Below are 15,173 nucleotides of genomic sequence, written 5' to 3' on the forward strand. Positions count from 1 at the left end.
GGTAAATTTAATTCATCAACACCTCTTTCCTCCTATCCTCCCTTCCCTAGTTCCCCTTCCTCTACTCTATTTGTCTCCCTTCTAGTTTCATAAGATCCCATCCCTCTTTTCCTCTTTTTCTCTTTATATAAACATTGACTTTCTAGTTTGGCTTATTTCACTTAATATAATGCTCTCAAGTTCCTTCATTTTCCTGAAAATGACATAGTTTCATTTTTCTTTATGGCTGAATAAAACCCCTTTATATATATGTATATATATATATATATCTCACAATTCTTTTTTCATTCATCTGTAACAGACTCCTAAGCTGGTTCCATATTTGGCTACTGTGAATTGTGCTGCTACAAACATATACCACACTAAATGCTAACTTTAGTACTTGAGGATAAACACTGAGGAGTTATATAACTGGATCATATGGTGGTTCCATTACTAATCTTTTGAGAAACCTATATATTGATTTTTATAGTGGTTGTACTAATTTACAATCCCAGTAATGGTGCATAAGTATTCCTTTATCATCACTGCTGAGTTAACAACAGTGAGACACTGAAAATCACAAGCTCATGTCTCTGACCCAAGGAAATGCTTGGGTTAAATCTAATTTGTACAGTTTTTAGATTCAGAGCCAATAAAAAAAGGAGATTTCCAGACTTCTGCAAGTTGGCAGGGAATAAATGATACTCTTTGGAATTAGGACAGGAAAGCCTGTCAGAAAGCACATTATTCTTCAAAGAATTCAATTTTAAAACAATAGATAAAGCTACTGAGCACTTATGGTATGGCAAGAACTACAGATGATTCCACTTAGTACTCAGAAAATTCTAGGGACTAAATAATATTATTATTTTCATTTCACAGATGAGGAAACTGAGGCTATCAGCAGTTAAACAGTTGCCCAAAGTGATAAAGTTTGTCAAAATTCATAATCTTTTTTGAAAATAATTCAAGATGTTAAACGTTTTAAGACTAAACACAATTTGGAGCATGGTTCTTCTTAAAAATGTCTTCATATGTTTTAAGGAAATATTCTGTATTTAGTATAACCTTAAAAGTGAGAAAGCAAGTGTTTAAGCATTTTCCTTAAACATACTTGAGTGTGTGTGTGTGTATGTGTGTATGTGTGTGTATTTACAATTTCAAAATATCATTAACCTCTCTAAAGGATATGCACTCACTCACCTCTGGGAAAATCAGTTTGCAAATACTCTCTGCCAAGGTGTGAAGATAGACTCGGCTCCGACTGGTCTTTCTTTGTGGAAGTGCTCCTTGTACGTTCTTCTCAGGGATGTCTTGACAGATGGGCAGGGCTGCTTTGCAGCTCTCTGCACTTCCTGCTACCTCCTCTGCTGGATCTTTAGGAACCTGACCTGGGGCCAGTAAGGAGAAAGGACATTCCCCTGTAATCTTGAGATCCTTGAGCTTTGTGCAGAACATGATGCTGGCGCTGTCTCTGCTGTGATTTCTGCTGGCTGAACTGCTGTCCTGATAAGCAACAGCCACTATCAATTCAAGGACACTGTTGACCGGTGTGTCTGTGGGCAAAGAGAACAGAAAGAGGACTAAGAGGAGTGACCTTTTACACTTACGAAAACAAGAGGAAGACAGGTGCCAGAAAATAAAGACCATAGAGTCATATTATTTTCAAGTAAATAATTAAATATATATAAATGATGCAGGTGCCAATTACAAAATGAGTAGAACATCTGGCAAAGATATTTAATATGTGCACATTTAACTCTACTACTGTAGTAAAATACTTGCTTTTAGTGTTTTAACATTTGTCAAATAAACTTTTTTTTCTGAAATGTTCTTAACACAAACTACTAATTTTTATTTTTATAATCCATTTGCTCTAGTTTGATTCCTTAACAGTGGAATACCATGCCAAAAATTGACGTCTAAATCTATATTTTATTAGTTTTATTACTACATTCCATCATTATTCCATTCTTCTTTCTAAAAAAAATATGAATTGTATAAACCAATATCTCCTAAAAAATACCTAAAGAAGAAAGTATATATGAAAAGACATAATGATGCCCAATGTTATGTTTTTGGACCTGGAGTATGGAATTTCAGATGAAAAACAAGATCAATAAAAATGACTACTGCAAATGAAAACATTTATCACTATAAATAGCAAAATAACTTTAAAATATTATCAAAAAATTAATTTCTCTTCAAAGAACTCCTCATGACTAAGAACATATGGAATTTTCAGGTGTCTGAGGATCCATATATAGAGAACACGTGGATAAACCAAGAAAGATTCTCTTTCCAGGCCCACTAAACTCATACACATCTCCATTCCTGCATATTCTCCCTTCTACTTTTTTGTCGATGTCATGATTGTAAATCTCCACATAATTCATAACTCAATTATTGCTAGTTAATTGTCACTAAAACTGTCTAGTTTGAATTCAACACGTCATTAACAACACTAATGATCTTTGACTGGATCCACCAACTCTTTTTTACTCTAAAGAAAAAAAGAATAACTCAAGGAATAATGGAAAAGAACCCACAGCTACAAATTCCCTACAATGTGTGCGACACAGTTTTGGGACTCTATATTTATAACTAATCCTATCAGCAACCATATGACACAGGTATTATTATCCCCAAAGGGCCAGAGGCTCCAAAGCTCAGGTCATTTTCTTGCAAGTGAAAAGCTAGAAACTGACAGGGCTAGTATTGCAATTGTAGGTCTATCTGACTTCTGAGCCAACCTGTTTTCTATTACCCAGACTAATTCCAAGTGAGACCAATTTCTACATAATCAGGCTTAGTCTATAAACTAAGATAAGTTTATCTGAAAAAAAACATGACTTACAAGTTTATATTAAAAATCAATCAGAAATCTGTATCTTCTGTCATTTGGATAATGGTATCTAATCATCCAACACACAGTTTATATTTCAATTTTTAGTACTGGAATGTGATCTTTTTCTTTTCTGTGTTTTCCAATGCCCTAAATATATTCACACTATGTATGTAAATTGTCACAGGTAACTTACCTTATCATATTTGAACAATGGACAATTCATTTTTCTGAATGGAGAAAAATAAGAAAACTAAATTCAACTATGGACACCCAGGAGGTGTCATGCATATCAGATACAGGGACACTATGGATGCTGCCAGAAGCTGCCAGAAAGGGCTGTCACTTAAAGTTATACCCCAATTCTGTGATTACATGTAATTTATGAATCAATAGGGCACAAAGAAAGATTCCATGTGTTCGAGAGCAGAAAATATATTCCGCCCAAAGGGAATAGAACTATTTATCTCAACCATTCACTGAGGCAGGCCAAAGGTCATACAGTGTTGGGGAACGGCTATATGCATTCTCAAAGACTTAAAAGTCTAAAGTTTCCAGCCACATTCCCTTTGAGCCTTCATTCAATAAAAATCCACATCTCCATTTTATCACATCTCAACATAATGCTAATATTATCTTACTATTATTGTTTACTGACTTCTAAACTTCTAATTTTTATTTTTACTAACTTCTATTTTGATTTATGGTTTAAATCTGTAATGAGTAAACATTTTCTGTAAAGGGCCAGCTTTGCAGGTTATGCAGCCTGGTTTGCAACTACTCAATTCTACTGTTGCAGCATGAAAACAGCCACAGACCCTAAACAAAGGAGTGAGCATGGATACATCCCATTAAAATCTTATTTGTAAAATCACGCTGCAAATCTGATCATCTGCTGACCCCTGGTTGTAAAAAACTGAGTAATTTAAATGAAACATTTGATCTGACTATAAGGCCAGAGTTACTTTTTCATATTCATTTCCTGCTTTTCTTTCTTTCCAAAAGAAGCAACTATGTGCATCTAACTCTTGTTGTTTGTAGTGCTAGAGACTAAACTCGGGGGGACTCCTGCATGCTTAGCAAATGCTCTTCCCCTAAGCTACATACCAGGTCTGTGGATCCACCTTTTGTAAAACTTGAAAATAATCAAACAGATTGTGGTGGATAATCTTAAATACCTATTTATTCTAAAAAAAATAAAAATGCCAATATTTGCATCAATGCCAACAAGAAAGAATGGTAACTGAATGTCATAATTTCAATTATCTCAAAATATAACTACAAAGACTAGCAAGAGAAGATACTCAAAAAATGAAGGCAATGAGAAAGAGAATATTATAGATTGCATCTGACAAAATATATGGAACTTCTTTCTAAAATAAATTATTCTAATACGTATTAGAATTTTAGTATTGGACTTGGATGTTTGGCAGAATACAGCTTATGATAACTTTTGTACTATACTTAATCTCTCATTCACATTGGATTTCAACTCTGGGAACCAAACTCAACATTTTAATTCTTATCTGTCTATTCATTCTGGTTCTAGATGTATACAACTGACCAATCATCCTCTCTTAAAATTCTTTCTTTTCCTGTATTGCATAGTACCCTAATTTCCAGAAAATGTCCCTGTTTTTTTTGTTTGTTTGTTTTTAATCAACTTAAAAAGGGCAACAGGAAATGAGTTGTGGTTACTTCAAGATTAGTTAAATTTTTAGTCTCATTAAGTCCCATGTGTATAAACAAATAAATTAGCATTCTTCATGGTTGTAATTTCTGGTGAAATTACACACGGACCTTTACAGGAAACCTATGTTCATCTTGGTTTCTTAGTTTGTCGACCAGGAATACAGAGTGCATTCTTCCATTAAACTAGTGATGATTTTTATGAGTAACATCATCAACAACTTCAGAAATGGTTCCCTGAGTTGATGAACTCAGAACACAGAGGATTATAGAAATGTCATAACATGTTAAGGGGAAAAATAAATTAGAATAATAAACTTGATGACAAGATACTGATGAGCAGCAGGATCATTTGTTCTCAGAAATGTAGAGAAGTACTTGCTATCCCAAAAGTTGAAGATTAATCCATTTCCAAATATAGTGAATGTTTTCTCACCTTTACTAGTCAGTGATTAACTTTGTTGGGCTGGGAATAATGACCCAGCTACCAGCCTTATCCTCATAATCAGAGACATTATTGTTCAGGTAAGGGGACTCTCTACTGAAACTTTAATTAACCATGAACACCTTGTTTACTTCATGTAACAAAATCATGTGGATCTGAGGAAAACACTATTTAGGTACTCTGACACTAAATGCCTCTTTTCTAGCAGCAGATTTCAAAATTAGAAATAGGTGCTTGGTGCTGTGGCACAAACCTGTAATACCAGTGATTCAGGAGACTGAGAAAAGAGGATTGCAAGATTGAGAACAGCCTGGATAATTTGTTGAGACCCTGTCTCAAAATAAAACATTTTTAAAAGGTCTATGGATGTAGCTCAGTAGTAGAACATTTGCCTAGTACACATGAAACCTTGAATTTAATCACCTGTACCACCACTAAATTAAAAAAGAAAGAAAGAAAAGAAAAGAAAGAAGAAATGGGGCTTGAGGGGTGGGGTGTAATGGGTGGACAGCATAAGAACTGAGTCTCCATTGTAAATGCAAGTAACTATATCCAATGTTTAATATCAGACCTAGAGCCTGAACATGCCAAATATGTGACTAAAGAGAAAATATGTTTTACAATCAAATCTCAAAGTCTGGACATTTAATAGTAGTCAATAGGAGAACTCAAGACTAAATTGTTTTGGTAAGGATAAAATTTGCATACACCAGGACAAACCATAGCACCTGTTTTCATAAACAAACGAGAAAAAAAGAGCTAAATTTTCAGGTAGACTAAAACTCTAGAAAGTTTTCCTTCCTTAAGTATTGAAAAAAACATGCCAGGTGTGGTGGCGCCCACCTGTAATCCCAGCAGCTTGGGAGGCTGAAGCAGGAGAATCACAAGTTCAAAGCCAGCTTCAGCAAAAGTGAGGGGCTAAGCAACTCAGTGAGACCCTGTCTCTAATTTAACACAAAATAGGGCTGGGGATGTGGCTTAGTGGTCAAGTGCCTCTGAGTTCAATTCCTGGTGACTACCCCCCCAAATAAGAAAAAATAAATAAATAAAATCCCCAAAATAAGTCTTTTAAAATTCACTATGCAGTAGGAAATGTTTACAGAACTTTCTCTGTGCTATATCAGGAAAGCAGCAAAAAGTAGTAGAAAAATTGGAAGACGTGTCCAAGTTTCTCCAATACTAAGTTTAAAAAAATAATTTAAAAAGCAAACCCAATTCTGACTCCTTCATCATGTCCTTCCTTCCTAGCATTATAATTGTTTTATTGTCACACTTCTTGAGAGATCATGCCCGTGGAATCTGTTCAATTCCTGAATTGATATTTATTCCTAAGTCTAAAACTCTCTGGCTTTTGCTTCCAGTGTGTTACTGAAACCACCTTGTTAAATTCAATGATGCCTAAAAGTTAAAACTCAAGAATCTTTTGACTTTTAATATTCTTGGATTCTCCATTCATTTGTGTTTTCTTTTTCATAATCTTGACTCCAGTACATTCTTTGATATCACTGGATTATCTCCTACTTCATATAGTTCATTTCATAAATATTTGCAATGCCTTGCTATGTACCAGGCGTTCTGTATCAGCGGGAGATGCACAAGGGGCTTCCCCTGCTCTCAAAGAAGTTTGCATCCCAGTAGGAAAACTATTTCTAGGACATCAGTCCCAAGTGTGGCATGTGCCACAACAAGAGGAAGCACACAGTGTTCTCTAGGAATGCAAATCAGACATCCAAATTTATTCCCATAAGAACAGAGCCAAGCCAGGGGAAGAGTTCCAGAAAGAACTGCATGCTTGGAGATAAAGACAGATCCAGTAATACCTAATCTGCAATATGAAATGAGATAATTCTAGGCTAGTGGAAATACAGTGTGTGAGAGAACAAAGTCATAGGAGTGAGAGATAAAAGAAGTAGAGGTCAGAATTTTGCAAGGTTCTGAAAACCACATTAAACAAGTTGAAACTCCATTTTATGGGAAATCAATTAAATAAGTGAGAAGCAAGTTTGTGAATAACTTAGGCTGTATTTTCAAAAGATGTTTTGAGATATATAATGAAAAATGATTCAAAGATGGAGAGATGGCAGACCTGTGTCAGGTTGAAATGGTGATCCTGAGGATGAGAAAGTAGACCAACTGCAGAAAAATTTTTGAGAGAATCCATAGGTCTTGCCTACTAACTGGCTATGGGTTCCAAAGGAGAGGAAATCACATCATGTGACTTGCTTTCTCAATACTACAGGCCATGAAAAAATTGGGGGACCATTTTTAACACTCAAGATAAAATATAGTATATTTCCTATGTCCCTGGTTATTAAATAGTAACCATGCCCAAATTTGGGGGTTTCAAAATTATATAATACCTTGAAGGAGGTATTATATTTTTCCTGTTAAAAATTTTTTTGGAAAGTTATTTCTGCTGTTTCCTCAAAGGTTAACATAAGGGAAAACAAACTCCAATTTATGTTACTGGATAGAACATTCACATTTTCAATAGACTATATCGGTATTCAACTAGAAGCTGTCTCCAGATAGTTTTAAGAAGAGTGGAGGGTACCTCTATTGCATTTCTGAAACTAATGAAGTATTCTAAGACAAAGAGGTCAATGACATCACTTCCAAAGATCAAATGCAGCAGGTGTCCCCTCCCAGTACAATGGCATCTGCCTTGCTAACACTACATTAGTGAACACAAGTTAAGTTTAATTAACAACATTAATTCTTCATTAAAAATAAGATGAGTATTATCCTCAGTCTTTTTCATCGTCCTCTGACCTCTTTGAATTTAGTATACTATATGATAAGGAGATAACTCTAAAACATTTTCTGGTTTTTAGTCTGGTTATCAAAATGTTTACAGAATGTTTTATAACTAATTAAATATCAGAACCTGTGGAAGTATGAATCCTAATTATATATGTTTATTAAACTAATGTGATTATCACTTATACATATATTTAATACATCTTTGAATTAGATATTATTGCCATTTGTGGTGGATCATGTAGGCTTTGAGGAAATTGGATAAACTTTTCAATATTTTATTCCTAAAATATATAAAACAACCTCTTGTGGTCCTTGCTATAGTTCTCATCATAGTTATATTGCTAAGATAGTTCTTTACATATACTTTGGCATTTAAAAATATAGTTACTGAAAATGTACTAATTATTTTGAAATGAGTTAAGGAGAAATATAATTCCTTTTTAATCCTACAAAAGCCTTTTTGTTTTCAACTATTTGCAAATGGGAGTCATATATTTCTATAATGTGAATTGGCTCAGATGCAACTATAAAGAGGGAAATGATGTCAGTATGAAGTGGCATTTGCTAGATCTCCTTCACCCATACTCATCGCCTGAGCTGTATCTGACCAGAGACCCTATCTTGGAAGTACTTACTACTATACTGCAGTCTTCATTAGAATTCAATTGTCTTTCTACTAAGTTTTTTTTTTTTACCATTTTTAGGATTGTTATCACTTTACTTAGTGCTCATAGATATTGAAAGGTTTCACCCAAAACATTTTCTTCCCATAGTCCTTTTATTTTTAGTGCATAGTTTTGCAGCATCTGAGATTTTCCAAGAACACATATCACATTACAGCAGAAATGTCTCCATCCTCAACAATTTTGACTTACATTTGCAAGCAGGGCAAAAAGCCAACTTAACTATCTGGAAAAAAACAGTCAATACAGTTCCATTTTCTAAAATCCCACAGATTTGACAGTGATTTAATTAAAAAAATCTTCATTAGTAAACAATTGGTCTGACTGATACATTTCATTTAAGGGACATTATGAGTGGATGATCATAAGACTTTGTAACTTCTCCATTTTCTCTTCTTTTAAATTTTTCTCTGACAGGAAGGCTTGGAAGTATACCCTTTAAATCGGTGACATCAACATATATATATATATATATATATATATATATATATATATATATATATATAAAATACATAAATATCAACATAAACACATACTTAAATACACTTATTTTTGCTCTTCTTCACAGGGGACTTTTTTGAGGCTCTTGAAAGTACATGTATGTGTGTATGTGTGAGTGTATGTGTCTCATGAATGCAGGCAATTAGCATGGGAGACTTTATGATTTGGAGGGACAGGTTCACATAAAGGTAGATATCATGCTCAGAAGTGCCCTGAGATAATGGGGTTAGTGCAGAGGTTAAGAGTTTAAAAGATCAAATGTTCCTCCACCATGTACTACCTTTGTGACCTTAGTCAAGGTCTTAGCCAAATTCACCTCAAATTTCTCCATCTGAGAAGTAAGAATACTAATAGCAACAATATCATAAATGTGTTATGAGATTAAACCAAGCAATACATAGAGGAGCTGGGGATGTAGCTCATTGGTACAGAGTTTGCATAACTTGTGTAAGGTCTTGTGATTGATTCATAATATCGCCAAATAATAATTTTAAAAAAGGTCGGAAGAAACAAAGAAACGAAAGCAAAGAGCAATAAAAAAAAAATAAAACAAACAAAAAAAAAAACAAGAAAAAAGTCCTAGCATCCAGAATGCACTGAACACATTTTGACTATCACAATTCCTATTTGGGAGTAGTATAGCATTGAAAAATTTCTTCACTTCACTGTGCTTCTGCCATCTAACCCCCCAAATGGTAAAGTGGTGACGAAACAGTGTTAAATTATGGATTAAAGAAAATATACATAAGGTGGTTAGTTTTGGCTGGCACCGACAGATCCATAATTTAAAAAGAAAAAAGAAATCCATTCTTGTATTCAAGTCTTAAGTCATTTGCTTTGCAAAACATATGATGTTTCTTCTCCTAGGTATGTAGTCAATTTTCTACAACAAAGATAATATTATCAGTGTCTGGCTGATAAGTTTAGAACAGATCATGCAATAAACGCTTTGGGTACCTACAGCCAATGGAAACACTCATTGCATTCTGCTGATTTTAACAGATATCACTAAATAAATAATTAACACATGCATGCTATCTTCTCAGGAAGATCCAGGAATGTTTTATATCACTTAGCAAAGCCTATTTAAGGATGTAATCAAGTGCTTTGTATTCTACAAATAAAATAATCTCCACTGCAGAATATTAATAAATACTAGGAAAGTAATATCTACGTCAATAGTTATTTTTCCTTTTCTTTGTTTTACATTTATTTTTTAGTTATAGTGGGACACAATACCTTTATTCCACTTATTTATTTTTATGTGGTGTTGAGGATTGAACCCAGGGCCTTTCATGTGTGAGGAGAACGCTCCACCACTGAGCCACAACCCCAGCCCCATGTTTCCTTCTCTTAAATGGCAAAATAATAGAGTTTATAGCACAGCTCAGAGCAGGAAGATCTCATTTCAATTTTATCCTATATAATTCTTTTAACTAATAAGTTATATGTCAAATTTATTTCTTACCATCTTAGAATATGAATGCTAGATTTTCAAGCTCTTTCCTGCTTATCAAGCCAAAACTGTTATATAAATCATGGAATTCTTATGAAATTGGAATTCATAGTATTTACTATAAATCCATATTATCCTAAACATGGCAATAAAAATCTCATGATAATCAAGTTTAAGTAGAAATTCTGTGTTTTATGATTTTCTTTTACTAGAATGTTAGATTGAAAATAATTAATATTTGCTATAAAATTGTTGCCTCTAATCATTGCTTTTTACAAGATGTGCTCAATATCAATTCAGCATTAACTTTTCTGTATACTTACTTGCTCAGTACTTGCTTATTTTATAGAAAGGTTTAGGTGAAGGCCAGGGAGAGATGGGACATTAAATTGACATGTTTGTTTTACAGCATTTGTGGGAAATGACTGAGAATCCAATTAGAATAAGAGATGCAAGTGTTCCTGGTCAGGGTAAAAATATTCTGCCATTGATCTCACCTATAGAACATTTGTATTAGCATTTCAAACACTGGGGAGATATGAAGACCATTTCATACTTGATGGGAAAGTGAGGGTGATCTTAGCATAGAACTCACCAAACAGTAAAGTAAAGCCAACTTATTTGTGTTCTAATCTGTCCTATATGGAAAGAAGATTCTGGAATAAGAGACAATAATGATGTCTATGGTTCTTCTAATGCAGCCATTTGAACCTTTCCCAAGTTTCTTGACAAAAAGAATCACAAGCTAAATAAATCATGAAAAGAGTTCATGAAAGAGTTCCATATATTATTAGATAGAATCTTATACAACTTAGTTAAGAACAAATTAAGCAAGGAGTTGAGCTAAAAAGAAAAACTGAGGATAACAAGAACAAGTGTTTCAGTGGTGGACACAGACAGTAGAGAAGGTGGATTAGAGTACTGGAAACCCAGGGGAGGAAGTGTCTCTGGGAGTGACTAGGGCATAGGCACCCAGTAGCTGGACACCATGTGTAGTCAGGGACCTTCCCAGGATTTCAGGTATAAGAATGGCTCTTTCTGATTCTTGACAAATGATCCTTTGTCTCCAACACTGGGAAACTGGGACAAGGCTTCCTAATGCTTATGTTGAAACCAAGCTACCAATAGACATGCACCAAAATGTATTATATTTGATTCATTATAAATTTAATTCAGTTCATTATAAATGTTAACATAGTGATTAGTTTCAAAGAAACTATTACTGGAAATGATGTGGGGCTTCTGACCATGAATTTTGCAGGTATATATCTGTATATTTGCAAAAAACATGTTGAGAATGTTTTCCCATTAAATCCAAAACCACAAACCAAGTTTTAAAATCCCCTCTAGTTGATTCAAAATAGGATGAGTTAAAAGAAACCTCCCAGACCATCAACCCCAAACCGTTTTCCTCTGATTCCAGTGTGTATCTCTTACATAAAAGCTAACGTAGAAACATAGACATTTCATAATAAAAGTTTAAAACTGGAATATATGGTAGAAATTACTTCTTGCAATCTCTCCTCTTTGTAGAGGACAGAAGAATTTAGTGACTTGGCCCCAACCCCAAAGCTCAATGGATGTAGAGGTGAAACAGGAATTCAGAAAATTTGACACAACCCCATAGCTCACCCTAATGTATCGGTATCACCTCCTCAACTGAAATGCAGAGAAACTCTACTCCTTCTACATGCCCACAGTCACTGTATGAACAGCTTGGAAAAAAAATTAACACTTAGTTCTTTTATGTGTTTACTTATTATTACTTATTATTATTTGTGGTGCTAGGGATGAAGCCCACAACTCTGCACATGCTACCAAACGCTCTACCACTGAGCGATACCCCATGCCCCCAATTAGTTTTGTTTTATTTAAGGTCTCTGCTTAGTAACTTATGAGCATTATTGTAAATGCTTCATCTCAGTCCAATCCGATGACTGGATTTCTTCTACATGTGACAATAACATTGAGCACACTGCAAAATTGCTCTGGCTGGCTGTAGTTTCAAAAATAGTTCTTCCAGATTCCTTTTTTTTTTTCATAATTTTCTCATCATCCGTTGCATTTTCTCAAAAAGCTATGTTTAGCCTCTTTTTCAATTCTGCAAACAGGTTTTCTACATAACCTTAGTGTCCCATCTTAGTCACTTAATCAAATGTTAGTTATGTTTCCACTCTGAATCTAGCCAGCCATTGCCATTGGATCACCATTTATCCAACCTTGGACTGCCAGTAAGTTTTTTTTCTGCTCAAATGAATAGATAGAGCTACTGGCTACATGTCATCTGGCATGAACGCCGAGTAAGTATAGTTGACCTAAATCTTGAAATCATTTGGTCTTTTCCCTTTACTTTCCCTAGATCTTGTGTAAATGAAATATGAACGTACACATGAATGCTAGGCAATTTGAGAAGAAAAACATTTTAAAATTGTTCCTTTATATATATTTTCCTTTTCTATTTTATCAGTTTCAGGTCTGGATTTTTACGTCTTTTAAAAAGGTGAAATCTCATTATTTATAGAAGTTTATGAATGTCACTAAAATTGGCGGTTGCTCATGAAGTCAGTGATGCTTGTGTAATTCCTTGTCATCCACTGTGAAAGAATCTAAATGAAAATCCACACATGCTTCCTCTAGTTCATTGCTTCCTCACAGGGTTCTGCATCATTGGGAATCCAACAAATGCAACTAAGGCCAATAAAATATGTCAATATTAGACTATTAACCATAAACAATATATGGGGTGAAGTGCAGACAAGCAAAACTGTGACATATGAATAAAATAAAGCTGGATTAAAGCCTATACTGTATTTTATTTCTTGGAAGCACATTTTAAAGTTGGCTGTTAATAAATTCATTTATATTTCACTCAAAATTTATTGAGCTCTTTAAAATAAAACCATCCCTTCCCGTAATTTTCTTCCAGGTGAAATACTGGATAAACACATGCACAAACATACACACACACACACACACACACACACACACACACACACTATGAATTTTCTTAAGTGGCTATAATAAAAAGTAAAAAATAGGTAAAGAGAGAGTTAACAATGTTAATAAGAAATATTAATTTTCAGTGGTGGCAGCAGAAGGACAAAGGCTTTTTGGAAAGTACAGAATTCAAGCTTGTTTTTGAAAATGACTGGGGTTTAGACATTAAGACATTGCAAAAAGAGCATGCCAAAGATGGGGAAGAGCACAAGAGAATGCAAGTAATGAAGGAAACTGTGGGAAAGAGGCAGGAAAGGATGGGAGCTTGAGATATCATGAAACTACAGCTGATATGAGGTGGCCACTCACAGATGTGAGGCACACAACGATTCTGAGGTTTGGTTTACAATGATAACAGTGACATTATTAGAAAGAGGTAGCAGAAGTCAAGCAGTAGGTCCAAAACAACATTGAATTTTGTGTTTAGCTGTTAGTGGGGCATCTATGTACAGAAGATGCATTTGAATATTGGAATCTTCAATTCTGATGCATTCAGCAGGCTACAGATATGAATTCATGGTCATATAAATAGAAAAAGTAAAAACGGGCTTCATTTAGACTGTTCAAGGTCAAAGTGTTACACGCATACAAAGAAGAGGGCCAAATTTGGTACTGTGAGGAACAGTCACGTTTAAAGATTGAAGAAGGATGTTATGATTAACACAGAGAAGAAGCAAGTTAAAAAGCATGACAGGAATGAACACAGAAGAGGACAAGTTTAAGAAAAGGTGTATGTTGCAGGAGGATAGGGGAGACTGAGAGAATACCATTTGATTTTTGGAGTAAAGGGAATTGATGACCTGTAAGAGAGAAAATTCTCTACCAATAATGGAGTGAAAGGAAAAAGAAATAAGTGAAAAGAAATAGAAATAAGGAGTATGATAAATGCAATATTTGAGCTTAGATTATATTAAGACCAATGGATTAAGGAATAAAAAATTTGAAAGAAAGGATTTTCTGGATAGGAAATCTCTTTTGCTTTGTTAATCTATACTGGTAGTTTTCTAGCAATAGAAATAATCACTACACAGTGGACAAAATTAGTTTCATTAATGTTATAGTACAGGGTCTTTCATTCATGGTTTAGATGCAGAAAATCATCAATCATAGTTTTTTTAATCCATCAGAAAATTTCTATGAAAAACTACAAAGTCATACTTAACAATGAAACACTTTTCAGGCTCTCTTCAGAAACAAAGCTCTTCCCAGTCTAATGAACACTGTACTAAAGTTAGGCCCTAGCCATTGCAAAAACTTAAGAAAAATAAAACACAGGGGGAAAAGGTTGGCTGCTTGTTGTATATGTATATAATTTCTCATGTAGGGATTCACAAAAGCTATCAGAGCAACAAAATAAGTTTAGCAAGAATTCAGAATAGAAGGTTACATACAAAAGTCCACTGCTATTTCTATACTAACAGCAAATATTGGGAAATGATCATTTTTAAAACTCACTAATGATTGTGTTGATAAATATAAAATAACATAAAAATAAATCTGACCAAAGAATTGTAAGATTGCTACACTGAAAATTAAAAACATTGATGAGATAATTTAAGTAAAGCCTCAGATAAGTGGAGACAAATTGTTGTTAAGGTCAGTTTGGGTCAGCTAAGGTCAATGTTCTTAAGATCAGTTTTCCCTAAATTGGTCTATAGATTCAGTACAATCCCAATCAAAATCTGACTCAAATCTTTAGTAGAAATTGAGAAAATGATGGTAAGATACAAAAGAAGATACAGAATAGACAAATCAACATCAAAGAAGAAAAGTAACACAATAGGAAGCACACATATCTGATTTAAAAGCTAT

At 34.2% G+C, this 15,173-nt stretch overlaps 1 protein-coding gene across 4 annotated transcripts in view; it reads right to left on the reverse strand.

The window, feature by feature from the left end:
• The window catches only part of Gucy1a1 (guanylate cyclase 1 soluble subunit alpha 1), a 64,705-nt gene that overhangs the window by 27,498 nt on the left and 22,034 nt on the right, over window positions 1–15,173 (reverse strand). For all 4 annotated transcript variants that reach the window (XM_078021975.1, XM_078021977.1, XM_078021976.1 and 1 more), the window contains one exon: window positions 1,186–1,538. In XM_078021975.1, the coding sequence (XP_077878101.1) occupies window positions 1,186–1,440 (255 nt within the window). In that variant the 5' untranslated portion in view covers window positions 1,441–1,538. The remainder of the gene's footprint in view (window positions 1–1,185; window positions 1,539–15,173) is intronic.

The sequence above is a fragment of the Ictidomys tridecemlineatus genome, chromosome 9 (assembly GCF_052094955.1).
Source record: "Ictidomys tridecemlineatus isolate mIctTri1 chromosome 9, mIctTri1.hap1, whole genome shotgun sequence".
Taxonomy (NCBI): Eukaryota; Metazoa; Chordata; class Mammalia; order Rodentia; family Sciuridae; genus Ictidomys; species Ictidomys tridecemlineatus.